Source organism: Lynx canadensis, chromosome C1 (assembly GCF_007474595.2).
Source record: "Lynx canadensis isolate LIC74 chromosome C1, mLynCan4.pri.v2, whole genome shotgun sequence".
Classification (NCBI taxonomy): Eukaryota; Metazoa; Chordata; class Mammalia; order Carnivora; family Felidae; genus Lynx; species Lynx canadensis.
The window spans coordinates 157482750-157499480 of record NC_044310.1 but is presented as its reverse complement, the minus strand read 5'-3'; the positions used below and the strand labels follow the sequence as shown (position 1 = coordinate 157499480).

General features: G+C 38.7%; 1 protein-coding gene across 1 annotated transcript; it reads right to left on the bottom strand.

Annotated features, from left to right (window-relative positions):
* Positions 1-1858: 1858 nt before the first annotated feature.
* On the bottom strand, positions 1859-9262 carry G6PC2 (glucose-6-phosphatase catalytic subunit 2). The gene is made up of 5 exons (XM_030326592.1): positions 9045-9262; positions 8382-8491; positions 6376-6487; positions 4011-4126; positions 1859-3225 (listed from the first exon to the last, which is right to left on the bottom strand). Exons 1-5 carry the CDS (start codon positions 9260-9262, stop codon positions 2714-2716), a joined length of 1068 nt encoding a protein of 355 aa, XP_030182452.1. The 3' UTR covers positions 1859-2713.
* Positions 9263-16731: the final 7469 nt, after the last annotated feature.

The window sequence follows — 16731 nt, the reverse complement described above, 5'->3', positions numbered from 1 at the left end:
GATGTCCAATCAATAGGTTGTCAGAGAAAAGGGATTCAACACTCATCTTGAAAGCTAGTTTTGGCAATAATAAATTACTTGGCTTCTCTTTTCAAATGTGTGTTTGATTGGGCAGTCTCTCAAGTCGCTTGTCTTGATTTTCTCATCCTAAGAGCTCATAATATTGACATTTTTCTCCTGAATATGTAGATGTGTAGACATTTTGAATATATGGATATAGTAACAGTGAGTCAAATGAGCTCAATTCCACTTACGTTTAGCAAATAAATTGGAAGCAGAAGAGTCTTTTCCATCATTATTAAAGGGAGGCATTTTCTCCAAGGCTGTGAGAAGCTGTTCCTCTTGCTGCCTAAGCAGTTTCCATTGCAGAAGCAATTTGCCACCATATGGATCCCTCCAGGAGACTTCAACTAGAGTAAAAAGGGAAATCTCATCACATGGGGACTTTCAGCCTGATGGCAGATAGGGTGGATTTGTTGGCGATTAATTATAGTAAATGAACCCACACCTCATCCTATTCCCCTTCTGAGGGTCAAGTGTCACCCAACAGAGGGCGCTCACTATGGGTGCCTGGGGAGCGCTTCTCTCTGGGAACCGAGGAGGGATGTATGGTGGAGTGAGCATTGGAGCAGCAGCCCCTGGCTGTTAATGCCCCAGTTTTCCCCAGGCTTGGTGAGAAGCAGTCTGAGACTGTGTTGGGAATGGAAGATTCCTCCAAACTAACATTAATCTCAAACTTTGACAAAGGGGTCCTGAGAGCAGTGAGCTCTTTGGCAAGTGCAAGAGAGTACTGGATGAGACACACGTATTGAAAAGGGTCAAAGGACTGAAATGAACTTCTAAAGGCAACACTGGGGCAGAGGGGCTTGAACCAACAACCAGAAGTCATTACCTTAAGAACCATTCTTTTCTCTTTCACCCCGAATGTCCCTTCAACAAGAGACAAATTTCATTCTTAAGATGATCTTTCTTCATCCCTCAGCTTCTTGCTTAGGAATCACCTGACCACTGAAACCAAGTTCAATTACCTTTAAAAACAAAGCTGTGGGGCACCTGGGTGGCTCAGTCGGTTAAGCATCTGACTTCAGCTCAGGTCATGAGCTCATGGTTCGTGAGTTCAAGCCCAGTGTCGGGCTCTGTGCTGACAGCTCAGAGCCCGGAGCCTGCTTCAGATTTGTGTCTCCCTCTCTCTCTGTCTCTTCCCTGCTTACTCTCTGTCTCTCTCTCTCTCTCTCTCAAAAATAAACATTAAAAAAACCCAAAACTTTTTTGTGTGTCTTGTAAAAGCAACAGCATATACTCTATAAATACATGTATAGGAGGAAACAATAATTTCCTTTCGAGGAAAATCTTTGATTTTTCGAGTTTTTGTTACCCTCAACTAATGTTTTGCCAACTAGTACTTACTTGAACTGTTAAGTTTTCATAAATACTTATGGATGGTTTATTATATCATCTGAAATAATTCACGTATTTATATTTTTGAGTAGAGTTACATAAAACACTGTAGTGGACCACAGGCAACTAAGTTGTGTAGCAAAGTCTGACTCAAAATGTACCTGATTGGAATGACATACTTATCAATTTAAAGTCCAGAATTACTGGACACAATGAAAGGAAAAGGGGGGGGGGAACTCTTGTTGAGAAGTTCTCAGTATAATATTAATATTCTTTCAATAATAATTCTCTAAAGTAAAGCTATAGATTTTTCATCACAGCTCAGTATACATAGAGATTAACCCAAATAGATAGATGCAATTAATAGTTTTCTTGGGTTGGAGCATGACCTTGAGGAAAGGACTTGATTTTCTTGGTTTTGAAAGACTGGTAAATAATGTTCTGAGCAGAGCATCTTCAGCAGCATTTATTGACACTGGAAAGCACTACTGCAAAAAGAGACCAGGAGTTAAGCAGAGGTTCAAGTCTATACAGTAACCTGACCCCTTTCCCCTGGATATGTAGCCACATCTAGAGCCATCGCTGGCCCCATCAACACCCTGCATGGTGTGAGTCAAACAGGTTGTGGCATTTTAATGACATTTCTGGAAAAACAGCTGATTTACATGGCAATCATCACAGAAGCATTCACTCTTACAGATTTTTACTTCTTAAAAATGAAGAAACAAAACAGTGTAATGGAAGTATATGTCAGAAGACTTGGGTTCTAATTCCTGTTCTGACAGTGGTGTGACAACAGCAAGTTTTTTCTCCTGAATGAATTTCCCTCTCCTTATCTGAAAACTGAAGGGATTGGATTTGAGGGGGGCTCCCACTAAAATGCCCACAGGAGCCATAAGCACCCTGACCTTCTTATAGTAATGACAACTGATACTGAGGCTCCTGTTGGGGTGCTAAAGACTGTGAGAAAATAGAGAATGCTGCTTCTTACTAGGGACAGTCAATAACAGTAGATTGTTTCCAGGAGGGAATGCAGGTCCTGAGGTGCCATATTGTCAGATTTTTCAAGAAAACACAGTTCAGACTTTTATGCCAAATATTCTGGTTTTCAAATGTTGGCAACTAATTTAAATTGGGGTGGGGAGAGACCACTGTGAAGGCCAAACTAAACATAGGTATAGTGGGATGGGGCCAGTGGCTGCCATTTTGTGACCTCTGCTTGGAAGCCTCCAGTCTCCCCCTGCCCGTGGTTCTGCTGGAGGATGGAACAGGAGTGTCAGGCTGGGGCCACAGAGCACTAACTCCCTGTACAACTCTAATTAATCTTCTTTTCACTTGGTTTCATTAACATATGAATACAGTAGGGAATCAGAGCAACCACAGTCAGTGGGATGGATGCACTTTTACAGAAAGACAGCACATAAAATAAATGCTCTGCATGAGTGGGGATCTTGATGAAATGGTAGAGCTGCAATGTGATCAACGAGACCACAGCACAAAGCAGCCGAAAGCTCAGCTTGTAGCCATTTTCCCCTCGGCAGCTCCTAAGGAACATCTCTGAGTTGATTGCAAAGCCCAAGCCAAAGAGCACCCCAAGGTTTCTCATGAGTCCGGCAAAAGGTGTGGTGTCAATGTGGATCCAGTCCGGGTTGGCACACCACTTCTTGGCTATGGGCACAGACCACAGCAGGTCAATGTCAAGCAGTCTGAGAAGCAGGTAAAAGCCCAGTGCAAACAGAAAGAGGAAGAGGTTGGTCTTCAGGTATGTGCTCAGACTGGCTGTTTGGATGCCTGGAGTGTGCTCAAAAGCCTCTGCCACAAGCATGCCTGAGGATCAGAAAAAGACACTGAAGATGACCATGAGTCCTCAAGCCCCTCAGGAATCATCCCTCTCTGCATTAAAGAATTTACCACTGTCTTCATGATAAAAGTCTTTAGACATCTAGGTTCTATCCATTTTCCAAAGCCCCTTTCTTAAATAAAAACACACACTTGCCCGCATGGTCTTTTCAACCATCCCTGTTGGCGCAGGTGGATCACTCAGGAATCTGTGGCACTGGGAGACAAATACTACATAGGCAGAGCACTGATTTGGGTACTTGCAATTAATATTTCAATTGCCATAGCCAATTAACTACAGAGCCTTTAAAAGGTGCGTGGGGGAAACTCAGTCATGGGGAGCGCCGCTTCAGGAATACAAAGCAGCTGCTAAATGAAGTCCATGGTCATGTAATAATCACTTCAGGTGTATCAAAGACAGTGGCATAGTATGCAGGCTGGAGGGCCATTATGAAGTCCCTGAACCAAGACACGAGCAGGCTGTCTGAGGTGAAGGCTTGGGAGTCAGACGTGGCCCTGGCCACACTTCAGAGAAGCCCCATCTCCCTGCGGGTTATGTGCTAATGCCATCGAATGAGACTGTGCCATTGTGTACATGGAGGATTTGAGAGGTGTGTTGAACTGCTTACGCTCCCAGGGTAGCATTTAGTATCAGTGGCTTGACAGAATTACCTGAGACTGGGATACTACCTACCAGGGAGAATCTAACAACATAAAACAAATGACACTAAAGCTTTCCAAGGATACAACTAAAGGTAAGTGATCATATTTACCACCAAGTACTCCAAGAATAGCTTGATGAGGAAAATGTGTTGCTATGAATACTCTGGAGATGCAGACACTGATTTGAATCAACCAAAAAAGACTCCAAAGAAATGACCAGGTCAGTCTACGATGGAAGAATAGATATAAGTGTAAAAAGTAGAGAAATTGTATCACTCATAAAATTAAGGGGGTGACACCAGATGATCTTTCTCAGAGGGCTCTTCTGTGATATAACATTATGATTCTAGAGACTTTTCTCTCCCCAAAATGTTTCCATGTGCTTCGTAAGATTCGAAAAGTTTTAACAGAGGTTCCTACAATTTAGCAATGCATTAAACTTGACCAGTGCGATATCCTGAGATTTTAATAAATGCTATAAAAGGAAGATAATTTGATACCCTGATAATTATTTTAAAGGAGTATGGTAAATTCAAGTTTGGGGGGAATTATTAATATCCAGGAAGACCTAGAAAGGATCCTATACATTTTTACTCTCTGTGGTATGTGCTTCATCTTTATCCTCTCAACATTTTTTTCTCTGGAGAAAATTCACTGGAGAGTCCACTGCCACTCTGATGAAAATCATACAAGCATTTCATCAGGGGCAAATTTTCATTTGGTGCAATTTCACAGAGTCTCAAGAGTCCTGATTCCTTGTTTTTTCACATATAGAAAATAAAAGACAAGGGAATTGACCTAAACATTATATACTTTAGTTTAGAAGTAGCAATGTGCAATAAAGCTTACAAAAATATTGAAGTCCAAGCTCATCATTTTAATAAAGAATTAGCAATATTCAGTTATAGGAATCCTTGGGGTTTTGCTCCCAAATGTTTGTTCCTGATAATTGGACCAGACTGGTTATGGAAAAAACTAAATAGAAAGAAATGAGACTTTCCAAGAAGAGGTAAGCAGGAGTTATGCATAGGGAAGAAGAATAAACAGGAATTTGGTAATATTAAGATAAAGAGTAGGCACTCAATAAATATCGATGGACAAAGGAAAAGTTACAGTTATAAAAATCTAAAGGGAATCATAGAATTTTTTTGAAAGAAAGGTTTTTTAAGGTTTGGAAATTTGAGGAAGAAATGAACTACAGAGAAAAGGTGAGGCTTGTTAAGATTCCTATTTTGAAAACTTGTCCATGGATAGAAAATGTTAATTTCTCTTCATTACAATGCTTTACTGTTGTTGTTTGCGGTTGGATAATAAACACCTTAAGGCGTACAAGTTGCAGTCTCACTAAAATAAACTTTGAAAATACCCAAATCTCTTTGGTGGTTTGTTTCCTTTATTGTCCAATATTATTTTAAAAGTGGAATGTGCAATAGATCTTGGAATTTTTTAATTTTATTTTTTTAATTTTTAAATGTTTATTTAATTTAAGAGAAACAGAGACAGCATGAGTGGAGGAGAGGCAGAAAGAGAGAGAGAGTGAGAGAGAGAGAGAGAGAGAGAGAGAGAGAATCCCAAGCAGGCTCCACACTGTCAGCACAGAGCCCGATGTGGGCTTGAACTCACGAAGCCATGAGTTCATGACCTGAGCTGAAATCAAGAGTCAGATGTTCGACCGACTGAGCCACCCAGGCACCCTGGAAATTTTTTATTTTAGAAGAACTTTAACATAATGGTATATGTTATAGTATTCTTAAGCAATTAACTGAAAAATCTTATCTCAGTAGTGTAATAATTTATGATTCAAGTGATGCCCAGGATTGTTTTAATGATAATTAAAAGCATTTCAGGAGAGAAGAGAAGGAAACATCCCAATTCCTATTAGAATTATGAATAATCTTAAAGTTGTAGGCCTTTCTAAACATTATGATTCTAGTAACATTAAATCTACTAACATTCAAATTTAAGTTTGCCTTTAGAATGTTTTTAATTAAAAAGGTTGAATAGTCTTTTAAGCTAGAATATGTTATTGATGTCAAAAATGTTGGCTATTCAAAGAAGAAAACGTAACTTTTCTGAACTGATACATTCAAAGGGAATGATGATTCTCATAACTTCTTGTTAATCTTAAAGCAAGGGAATGTGCATGCAAAAATACTTGCTTATGTAATTTTAGACGGCTTATTTACGAGCTACTAAAGTGATAATGTATTATGGAAACCCAAAGGCACTTCCAGCAAGCCATTAGTCAATTAAACATTTCCGACCAATGTGGCAATAGCTCTGAGCCAAAGAGTAGATTACCTTAAAGCAAAATATTAACTTTCTATTCATTTTGCTATTTTGGCTATGATAGAATAGGATAAGCACATTTCAACAACTAAAAATATGCCAAAGGAAATGTTTTAAAAAGTCTTTCTGTATTCAAGACTTTCTGTATTCACATTCCAGTGGTACAGACACTGGAGCAAAGCTGACCTGTGCAGAGTGGTAGACGACTTATCCATCCGACTGACAGTGTGGCTCAGGGCAGCTGTTACCATGACATACCAGACACATGATGAGCCCATTGCATGGCCAGATGGACTTCCTGCAACAACAAAGTGCTGATCCATTTGAAAGGTGGTTAATAGTGTATCAGTATTAGAAGTAGATCACAGAATAGCATATTAGCCATGAAAGTTACAAACAACTCAGGAAAAAAAAAAAACCCACAGGCTATATGTAATGTTTAGGAATAGGTAGAAATAAAAGAAGTTGAGTCAAATTGAGCCTCAAAACACTATTTCAAGAAATTTTTTTTCAGATTTTTCAAGTTCATCAAATTCTAGAAATCAAAATGTTCAAGGCTAATTAAGAACTTGAGCTGTTACACCCAAATCTGCCACATCCCTGCTTATTTTTCATGGCTAGTTGTTTTTAATTGTTGAGAAAATTAAAGTACTTGTGTTGGATCTGGAATCCATTTATTTTCCTTGGGCTGAAAAGTCAAAACATCTGAAGGGTATCATTACTATGTTCTGGTTTACCAACTGACTTACAATTAACTGCTATAAACTAGCAGATACCTCAGTGCCTATCTTGTGTCTGGCCACTGCAAAAGGTGTCTTTGTCATGAAATGGACCAGGGAAGCCGTAAAGGGCATCAGTCCTGACACATGAAGCCTGCAGCCTTTTTGCTCCCAGAATGTCTTTCCCATGCTGCTTGATTTTTTTAAAAGATCACTTTACTTTGATGTTCACCATGAGTTTTTACCAAGTGGAGATTTATTCAGATTAAACACACCTCTTTGAAAACCACTACATTAAAAAAGACAATCTATTTCTTATAGATCTACTTCTTTCAAAGCTACATCTTATACCGGATTTTTCAGAGCCTTTTACACTCTTACATGAGCTGTAAATCTTTAGGGAGTGAATATAGAATGCACTATTCCTTTTCTTTTCCAGAAAATGTTTTATGAGATAGAACACACACTGGGAAATTCTGGGATAAACCAAAGTAGCATTTCAATTGTCTCAAAGGTTATCCATCCATCCGTCCGTCTGTCCATCCATCCATCCGTCCATCCAACGTTGGTTTCACAAAGAAAAAATATACATGATTTCTGTCCTGACGGAATGCATAGCCTATTGGAGGAGCCAAATTAATTACAGTACAGTATGATAAATAATATAACAGATGGATGTGTACTTTTATGGGAGCAAGAAAGAAGATATTCAGAGAACTCATTAGGAACTTACACATTGACTATATTCAGCATGAATTTCAGGATGTCAAATGGAAAGAATTTTATGCTATGTAACAAACTGTGGTAAGGTATGTCACACATTCTTATAAATTAACACAACATGTAATTTTACCTTAATATATATTTTAAAAACCTTTTCAAAACTTAAACTCAATTTTCATAGTAAATATTTTACACTCATACAGAATCTTACTTATAAAAGGAAGTGGCCCAAGAAGTCTATTTATATTCTATATATACAAGAGAAAAAAAGAAATTTGAAAGAAAAAAGTCTATGATTAGAAATAATCTCTACTGGCAGTAGTAAAACCAGGAAGTCCTTACCTCATTCATGAGATTCTCAAAAGATCCATAATAACTTTGAAAGTTGCTCAGCAACAGACAAGTCAACATTTCTAGAATTTTAATATAGTTCTTTGGTAATTTCTTCTAGCTAACTTTTTTGGTTTTTTTTTAGAATAAAACCATTACATTCTTCCCAGAAATAAATGCCAAATATAAAATCATTTAGAAAGTAGTCTCCCAACTTACCCTTTTACAAATAACAAAATGATTGTTCACAAAGCTTTCCTTTTCATTAGCAATTGTTGTGCTTACGAACTTTTAGTATCCTTACTCATGACATTTTCTTTAATACCCTATATAATATCATATAGTTATTAGGTAATAATCATACATAATGACTCTCTGTTGGAATATCTTTAGTAACTTGAGGCTGCTATAATTGCTTACCTGGACCTGTTTCACATGTAGTGGGGAACTGTTCGAGGCATGAACTTGAATGATTTGGGTAAATCTGAGTTTCTTGGACCCACCAGTAAGGCCGATGACCGAACAATATCCTGTATTTAAAGAAATACAAATATGCATACATATTTAAACACACAACTATTGCTTAACCGGAGATTAGTTATTCTCTCCTATAAAAATGACTCAAGCAGAGGGTTGATGGGGAAAGTTCATGATTAAGAGACTGGGTTCTGGTCTGTCTCTTATTACAGAGGATGACAGTCATTTGGAGCTTTGGTATCCTAGTTTCCAGTAAAAACGGGGACTTTTTTCCTTGTAAGGAAACTTCTGTGGGTGCTTTGGATTCTTAGACTGGGTGGTCCCTGGAATTATCAATCTGTTCATTATGGTGCTGCTCATTTAACTAACCTCTTGTTTAATCACAACATATGTGTTACAGGGTTTGGAATTTACTTATAAGTCAGATCAAGTATACGTTTCTATGCTTTTTGTAAGTTCTATTTATGAATAGGTGTTTCAAGTCAATTGGCATGTTTGAAAGATTTTCTAAGTAGAAACTACACACATCTGAAATGTGATCATTAAGCCAAAGCTACAAATTTAAGAATAAGATTTACAAAAAATGAAAGAAAACAGAAGGCTTACCATTTAAAAATAAGATTGAACCAATCCCCAATGACTGCTACCCATATCATCTTGGTTCCAACTGTCTGATTAAGTTGAAACCAAAGTGGAAAATAAATAGAAAAGATATTCCGGGGATCACCAACATTGGACATAAAATTTAGAAAATTGTAGTAAGCTCGGTAGTCCTTCTGCAAATGCTGAATAACGAGCACTCCATTCCTATGAAGGAAATCCATCTTGAAAGAGAGGCAATTCTAAACATAGAGCAATCGGAGCTGAAGTGCTCTGAGTCCCACCGTTTTTATACACTACCCATGTGGCGTATCTGGCCATTACTGTAACATGTGATGCTGGCCATCTGTGAGAGGGTACATCAGTCCTCCTCTGCTGAAAAGCTCATGTGTTGATGATCTTAATTGGTGCCAAAGAGGTGAAGTACATGCTGATCTGTGGCAAGTCGAGGGGAAATTTGGGTGGAGACACAATGAATTTCTTATGCAATCTCCCTTTTGTGTACACAGTTGGATCATGTTTGCTTGAAATTTTTTGCACAGTTCATTTCCTTCAAGGGCAGAGACATTGGCAATTTCTATGCTTGGCTAGAAGACTACGCAAATAATTACTGCATGTCAAATAGCCCTTAGAGCCATGCATTTTAATATAAAATAGACTGTGGCTCTTTGACTATTTTATTGGGTCTTAGAGAAAAACGTATGGGTAAATATCTGGGCATGAAAAATTTATATGTTATGACAGGTTATTTTCTGATTGAAGACTTTTAACTAAAAATATTTTGATATTTCTCTTTTAGCAGAGAGAATGATATGGTATATAAGGAATAGAGAAGGAAATACATGAAATACATGAAATCTGCAAGGAAACGTATTGGCTTTTGACTATAAGGCAAGAAAGCAGACACAGAGGTCACCTGGGTAATAGAACTGTGTTAAGAATGAGTCATATTTTTATGGACAAGGGAATACAATTGAGTCAGGGAATCACTCCTGCGACAGAAAGATAAAAATCAACTTTAAAGGGCTTTTGACCAATCAGGAAAATGGTTTATTGAAAACAAAAGTGTTCAGCAGAAATATGAGGGAAGCACTCAAACACCCAAACAAACATGTAGATTGGGAATACACAGAAGGGCAGACAGCTCAGAAAGACCCAGAGGTTGAAGCATTCCAGGGTCCCCAGAAAGCAATGAAGCGCCCCCACTCGGCGGCGGAGGGTGAAAGTAAGTCACATGTTTGTTCTTTTACCATTCAGATCCTTGTCTTCTCTCATCTTAGCCTCCTCACTAGGAACCATCTTCAAAGGATATCTCTTGGGGTCCTTGGATTTCTCTTGGGAGTCCTGCCTCATCATTCAACAGCGCCATTGTCATGGGGATCCAGCCTCCCTAGGTGCTCCCCCCACCCCCACCTCCCGCCCCCAGCCTCTGTTGCTGCCCTTGGAGGAAATACTTTGACTGCCCATTAAAATCTTTCTGGATATTTTTGGAAAATGCCCTACCTTTGTCCTACCCCAGACAAATTAACTTTCTGGTGATGGGACCCAAGCACTGGTATTTCAAAAATACTTTCCAAATGATTCCAATGTACAGAGGGGGTTGAGAATCATTATTATAAAGAAATTTATATGTTATCTATTCTCCTTTCAGCCTTAAGCACCCCCCCCCCCGCCCCGCCAAAAGTCAACCTGAAAGAAGCTTTAATGACATTTAGTATATAAATCATTGTATGTAACTGGATTTTTCTGTCAAATTCAATGTTTACATCGACTGATGTATCTTCTCAAGACTTCAGAGATTCTGTCTAGAATTAAAGAAAACCCTACTCTAATGAGAAATTATAAAGCTGGTGACAGTTTGCATACAAACTCGGCATTGTGGCCCAGAAGAGGTGAGGCAGTGGTGACGACTGAAGTGGCACTCCTACAGCAGGGCATGCTGATGGCCGCCTCCCTCACTGAGCTTTCTGTGATGAGCATCTGGAAGGAGGTTAAAATACAGCCTGGTATCTGTGGACAAGAACACTGGTTTGACTGGTGGTGAGTGGCAGCAGGTCGTTTTTCAGAAAGTGACTTTAAATGGTTACCAGGAAGTGGGTATCAATCTCTATCCACAGTGAGAAACTTACTGATCTCCTTTATCATTCTTATCATTTCAGTAGGAGGAGAACTAGGAAGTCAGCCAACAATGGCTCTCCCCACATGTTGCTCTTCCTCCAGGTGGCCTAGAATTACACCCTTGGTTCTCCAACTAGTGTGCTAAACTGATCTGAACGATGTATGTTTTGGGATAAAATCAAATGTGTCGAAAACTCGGTTGTGCTTTAGAACACATTGGAGCATTGCATTTATGCTCTTCCAATTATTTACCTTTAAACATACACTATCTTATCTTCCAAATTAACTTCATAGCTGTCCAGTAATCCTTGGTTAGTAATGGGGAAATGTGCAAGCAACCAGGCCGAGGTCATTTCTTCAGTGTGGGAGCCCTGCGTAGAGACTAGATTTTATTTCCAGACCAGTGTTTCTTCTTAGTCTCGGCTGTGTCCAGGTTGTTCAAAGCCAACATTGGTGAGATTTTAAATGGCAGCAAAACAAATAAAAACTTATGCTAGGACCAACTTGTTTCAAATGTTTTCAACCACCCAGACCTCCAATTGACCTGTGTCATCATTCTAACTATGAAGCTTTTCTGTGTAGTCCTGAGAGAAAATTGGTTGACACCCAAGCACATCTGGCCAGCTGCCAGAGTACTAGAAGTTCATAGATACAATCATCACTTTGAACTTGTCTTGGATGGCTTATCCTATCATTTGACAGCAGGGACACTGTTGTTATGGGAATTCAGTGTTATGGGAATTCACTTCCCAGTGTCTGACATCTTCTCTGGGGGAAGTATCAAGATGGGCACCTCAGAGCTTGAAGCTGACTCTGACTCCTATCCTTTACTGATAGCCTTGCAACCCAACAGACATTTTCTTCTCTGGAGACAGACAAGTATAGAAATAAATTAAAGCCACTCAAATGAGAAAAAACAGAGGCTATTTATTCTGAGTTTGCTATAGCAAACTACCCATCACCTGCATTTGACAAAGATTCGGAAATAGGCAGGGAATAGAAAAGCTTTGCTGTAGTGGAAACAAGGGAAGACCTCAGATGTGCTCTGATTAGAGGTTGTTGGCACAGGAAAGCTGGAGATGAGTGAACTAGAAGCAGCACATTTTATGTGATTGGTTGGGGGAGCATATTCAGCTTTCTCTGGTTGGTCCTGAGTAGGAAGCTAGGGCAAAAAATGGGGAAGCTGACAGTCATTGACCAAATCCTGACCATTCTGGGCAGATTGCTTCAGAGGTTTTGGGTCAGAATTCTGTTGTCATGTTTGGCTTGGCCATTGTCCATTTGTATATTCAGTCTCTCACAAAACAAATTAAATAAGTATATGTAGTAGTTGATGTAGCATCACACCAAGAAATAAGGAAATCCCTTGTCTATCCTATAATTCTATAATTCTTATTATCCATTGAGTCAAAAAGAGAGCATAGACTTGCTTACCAAAGATAAATGAATTTATTCAAGTATGCACTACTCTGTGTGAGGCATTAGCCTTGACTAATCAGAGTCTATGCTTCTGGCTTTTTTGTTTTGCATATTCAGGTTCTATGATTTCCATAATATCTTTAATGAGCCATGAGGAAGGACATTAGTTCTCTTTATTCTTTTTCTGAGAAGTGTTTAAGCTACATATTTCATCATATTCATTTTCTTTGGAAATGTCTTGTCCCTAAACCTAGGTGTGGATGATATCAAATACATTTTGTCTTACAATTAAAAATTCAGCTTCATGCTCATTCAATTCTTCAGAGTCTGTGGACTGTGATGAATTTAGCTGCACATTAGTTTTTCATCTTAGGTAGTTAATTTGGAAAGACTGGCTGTCTCCTGAGGACTATCTGGTTCTATAGGCTATGGTATATCTAATGGAAGTAAAAGCACCTTGATTTCTTTTGCCTTTTAACAGGATCTGCTAACTCTTTTTATACCCCATAGTTCATCATTTTTAATCTTTTCATATCTCAGCTTATATGTACTTCCTTAGAGATGCCACCTGTGACCAGCATCCTTGCCATTCCTTTGACAAAATTTTCTCTCATTCTTTTCTTTTAGGGAATGATATTAGTCAGACTGGATGGTTTAAACAATGGAAATTTATTTTCTCACAATTCTTGAAAGTACAAGTCCAGGGTGTTGGCAAGAATAGCTTCTTCTGAAGTCTCTATCCTTGGCTTGTAGACGGCCATCTTCTTTCTGTGTCTTCACATGGTCATCCTTCTGTAGGGATGTTCACCAGTCATACGTGGTTAGGTGCCACCCTAATATTAACTTAGTTACCTCTGTAATTTTTGTAAAATGTTTATTCATTTTTTGAGAGAGAGACAGAGTGCAAGCCAGGGAGGGGCAGAGAAAGAAGGAGACACAGAACCTGAAGCAGGCTCCAGGCTCTGAGCTGTCATCACAGAGCCCTATGTGGGACTCCAACTCACAAACCGAGCGATCTTGACCTGAGCCAGAGTCGGATGCTTAAGCAACTGAGCCACCCAGGTGCCCCTTAGTTACTTCTTTAAAGACCCTATCTCCAAATAGGCACATTCTGAGATATTAGGGGCTGGGACTTCAACATATGAATTTTAGGGGATGAAATTTAGCCCATAACAGGGATTTAATTACAATTTGTAACTGTTTATTCTATTTGAGCTTCTGTGTTTAATCTCTCTTTCTTGCTCCATAGTGCAAGCTCCATCAAATAAGGGATCACATCCGCTTTGTGTGTGAGCCATTAGCATAGACCCCAGCCAGCACAAGCCCAGGCAGGGGCAGATCTCTCATGAAACTTGCACGGACTCATGAAATGGCAGGTTATTTCTGGGAGCTGCTGGGAGTTGTACAGCATACTAATAAATTTCTATTCTATTTTATTAAAGAGAGGCCCCAATATGAGAAGAGATTTTCTTCTCACAAACCCTAGACCTGCTCCTGGTACTTTTGTAATTATTCAATAAATTTCTTTTGAATGAATGAATGAATGAATGAATGAATTGTTGAACAAAACTTGATGTGAGCTCTAACTTATTTGAAGAGGCTTTTAAAAAGTTTGTTATCCCAGCAGAACAGATCAACGAAACCAGAAACTGGTTCTTTGAAAGAATTAACAAAATTGATACACCACTAGCCAGTTTGATCAAGAAGAAAAAGGAAAGGACCCAAATAAATAAAATCAAGAATGAAAAAGGAGAGATCACAATCAACACAGAAGAAATAAAAACAATAATAAGAGAATATTATGAGCAAGTACATGCCAATAAAATGGGCAATCTGGAGGAAATGGACAAATTTCTAGAAACATATACACTACCAAAACTGAAACAGGAAGAAATAGAAAATTTGAACAGACCCATAACCAGTAAAGAAATAGAATTAGTAATCAAAAATCTCCCAAAAAAACAAGAGTCCAGGGCACAATGACTTTCCAGGGGAATTCTACCAAACATTTAAGGAAGTGTTAACACCTATTTTCTTGAAACTGTTCCAAAAAATAGAAATGGAAGAAAAACTTCCAAACTGTTTCTATGAAGCCAGCATTACCTTGATTCCAAAACCAGACAGTGACCCAACTAAAAAGGAGAACTATAGACCAATTTCCCTGATTAACATGGATGCAAAAATCCTCAACAAGATATTAGCCAACCAAATCCAATAATACATTAAAAAAAAATTATTCACCATGACCAAGTGGGATTTATACCTGGGATGCCGGGCTGGTTCAATATCCGCAAAACAATTAACGTGATTCATCAAGTCAATAAAATAAAGAACAAGAACCATATGATCCTCTCAGTAGATGCAGAGAAAGCATTTGACAAAATACAGCATCCTTTCTTGATAAAAACCCTCAAGAAAGTAGGGATAGAAGGATCATACCTCAAGATCATAAAAGCCATATACAAAAGACCCAATGCTAGTATCATCCTCAATTGGGAAAACCTGAAAGCTTTCCCCCTAAGGTCAGGAACAAGACAGGGATGTCCTCTCTCACCACTGTTATTCAACATAGTATTGGAAGTCTTAGCTTCTGCAATCAGACAACACAAAGAAATAAAAGGCATCCAAACTGGCCAGGAGGAGGTCAAACTTTCACTCTTCACAGATGACATAATACTCTATATGGAAAACCCAAAAGATTCCACCAAAAAACTGCTAGAATTGATTCATGAATTCAGCAAAGTTGCAGGATATAAAATCAATGCACAGAAATTAGTTGCATTCCTATACACCGACAATGAAGCAACAGAAAGAGAATTCAAGGAATGGATCCCATTTACAGTTGCACCAAAAACCATAAAATACCTAGGAATAAATCTAACCAAAGAGGTGAAAAATCTACACACTGAAAACTACAGAAAGCTTATGAAAGAAATTGAAGAAGACACAAAAAAATGGAGAACGATTCCATGCTCCTGGATAGGAAGAACAAATATTGTTAAAATGTTGATACTACCCAAAGCAATCTACATATTCAATGCAATCCCTATCAAAGTAACACCAGCATTCTTCACAGAGCTAGAACAAATCATCCCAAAATTTGTACGGAATGAGAAAGGACCACAAATAGCCAAAGCAATCTTGAAAAAGAAAACCAAAGCAGGAGGCATCACAATCCCGGACTTCAAGCTATACTGCAAAGCTGTAATCATCAAGACAGTATGGTCCTGGCACAAGAACACTCAGATCAATGGAACAGAATAGAGAACCCAGAAATGGACCTACAAACATATGGCCAACTAATCTTTGACAAAGCAGGAAAGAATACCCAATGGAATAAAGACAGTCTCTTCAGCAAGTGATGCTGGGAAAACTGGACAGAGACATGTGGAAGAATGAATGTGGACCACTTTCTTACATCATACACAAAAATAAACTCAAAATCATGAAAGACCTAAATGTAAGATAGGAAGCCATTAAAATCCTTGAAGAGAAAGCAGGCAAAAACCTCTTTGATCTTGCCCGCAGCAACTTCTTACTCAACACGTCTCCGGAGGCAAGGGAAACAAAAGCAAAAATGAACTACTGGGACCTTATCAAAATAAAAAGCTTCTGTACAGTGAAGGAAACAATCAGCAAAACTAAAAGGCAACTGACAGAATGGGAGAAGATATTTGCAAATGACAAATCAGATAAAGGGTTAGTATCCAAAATCTCTAAAGAACTTATCAAACTCAACACCCAAAAAACAAATAATCCAGTGAAGAAATGGGCAAAAGACATGAATAGACACTTCTCCAAGGAAGACATCTAGATGGCCAACCGACACATGAAAAAATGCTCGACATCACTATCGGGGAAATGCAAATCAAAACCACAATGAGATACCAACTTACACCTGTCAGAATGGCTAACCTTAACAACTCAGGCAACAACAGATGTTGGCGAGGATGTGGAGAAAGAGGATCTTTTTTGCACTGATGGTGGGAATGCAAGCTGGTGCAGCCACTCTGGAAAACAGTTTGGAGGTTCCTCAAAAAATTAAAAATAGAACTACCCTATGACCCAGCAATTGCACTACTAGGCATTTATCCATAGGATACAGGTGTGCTGATTGGCTCCATATATAGCCAATATATGGAAAGAGCCCAAATGT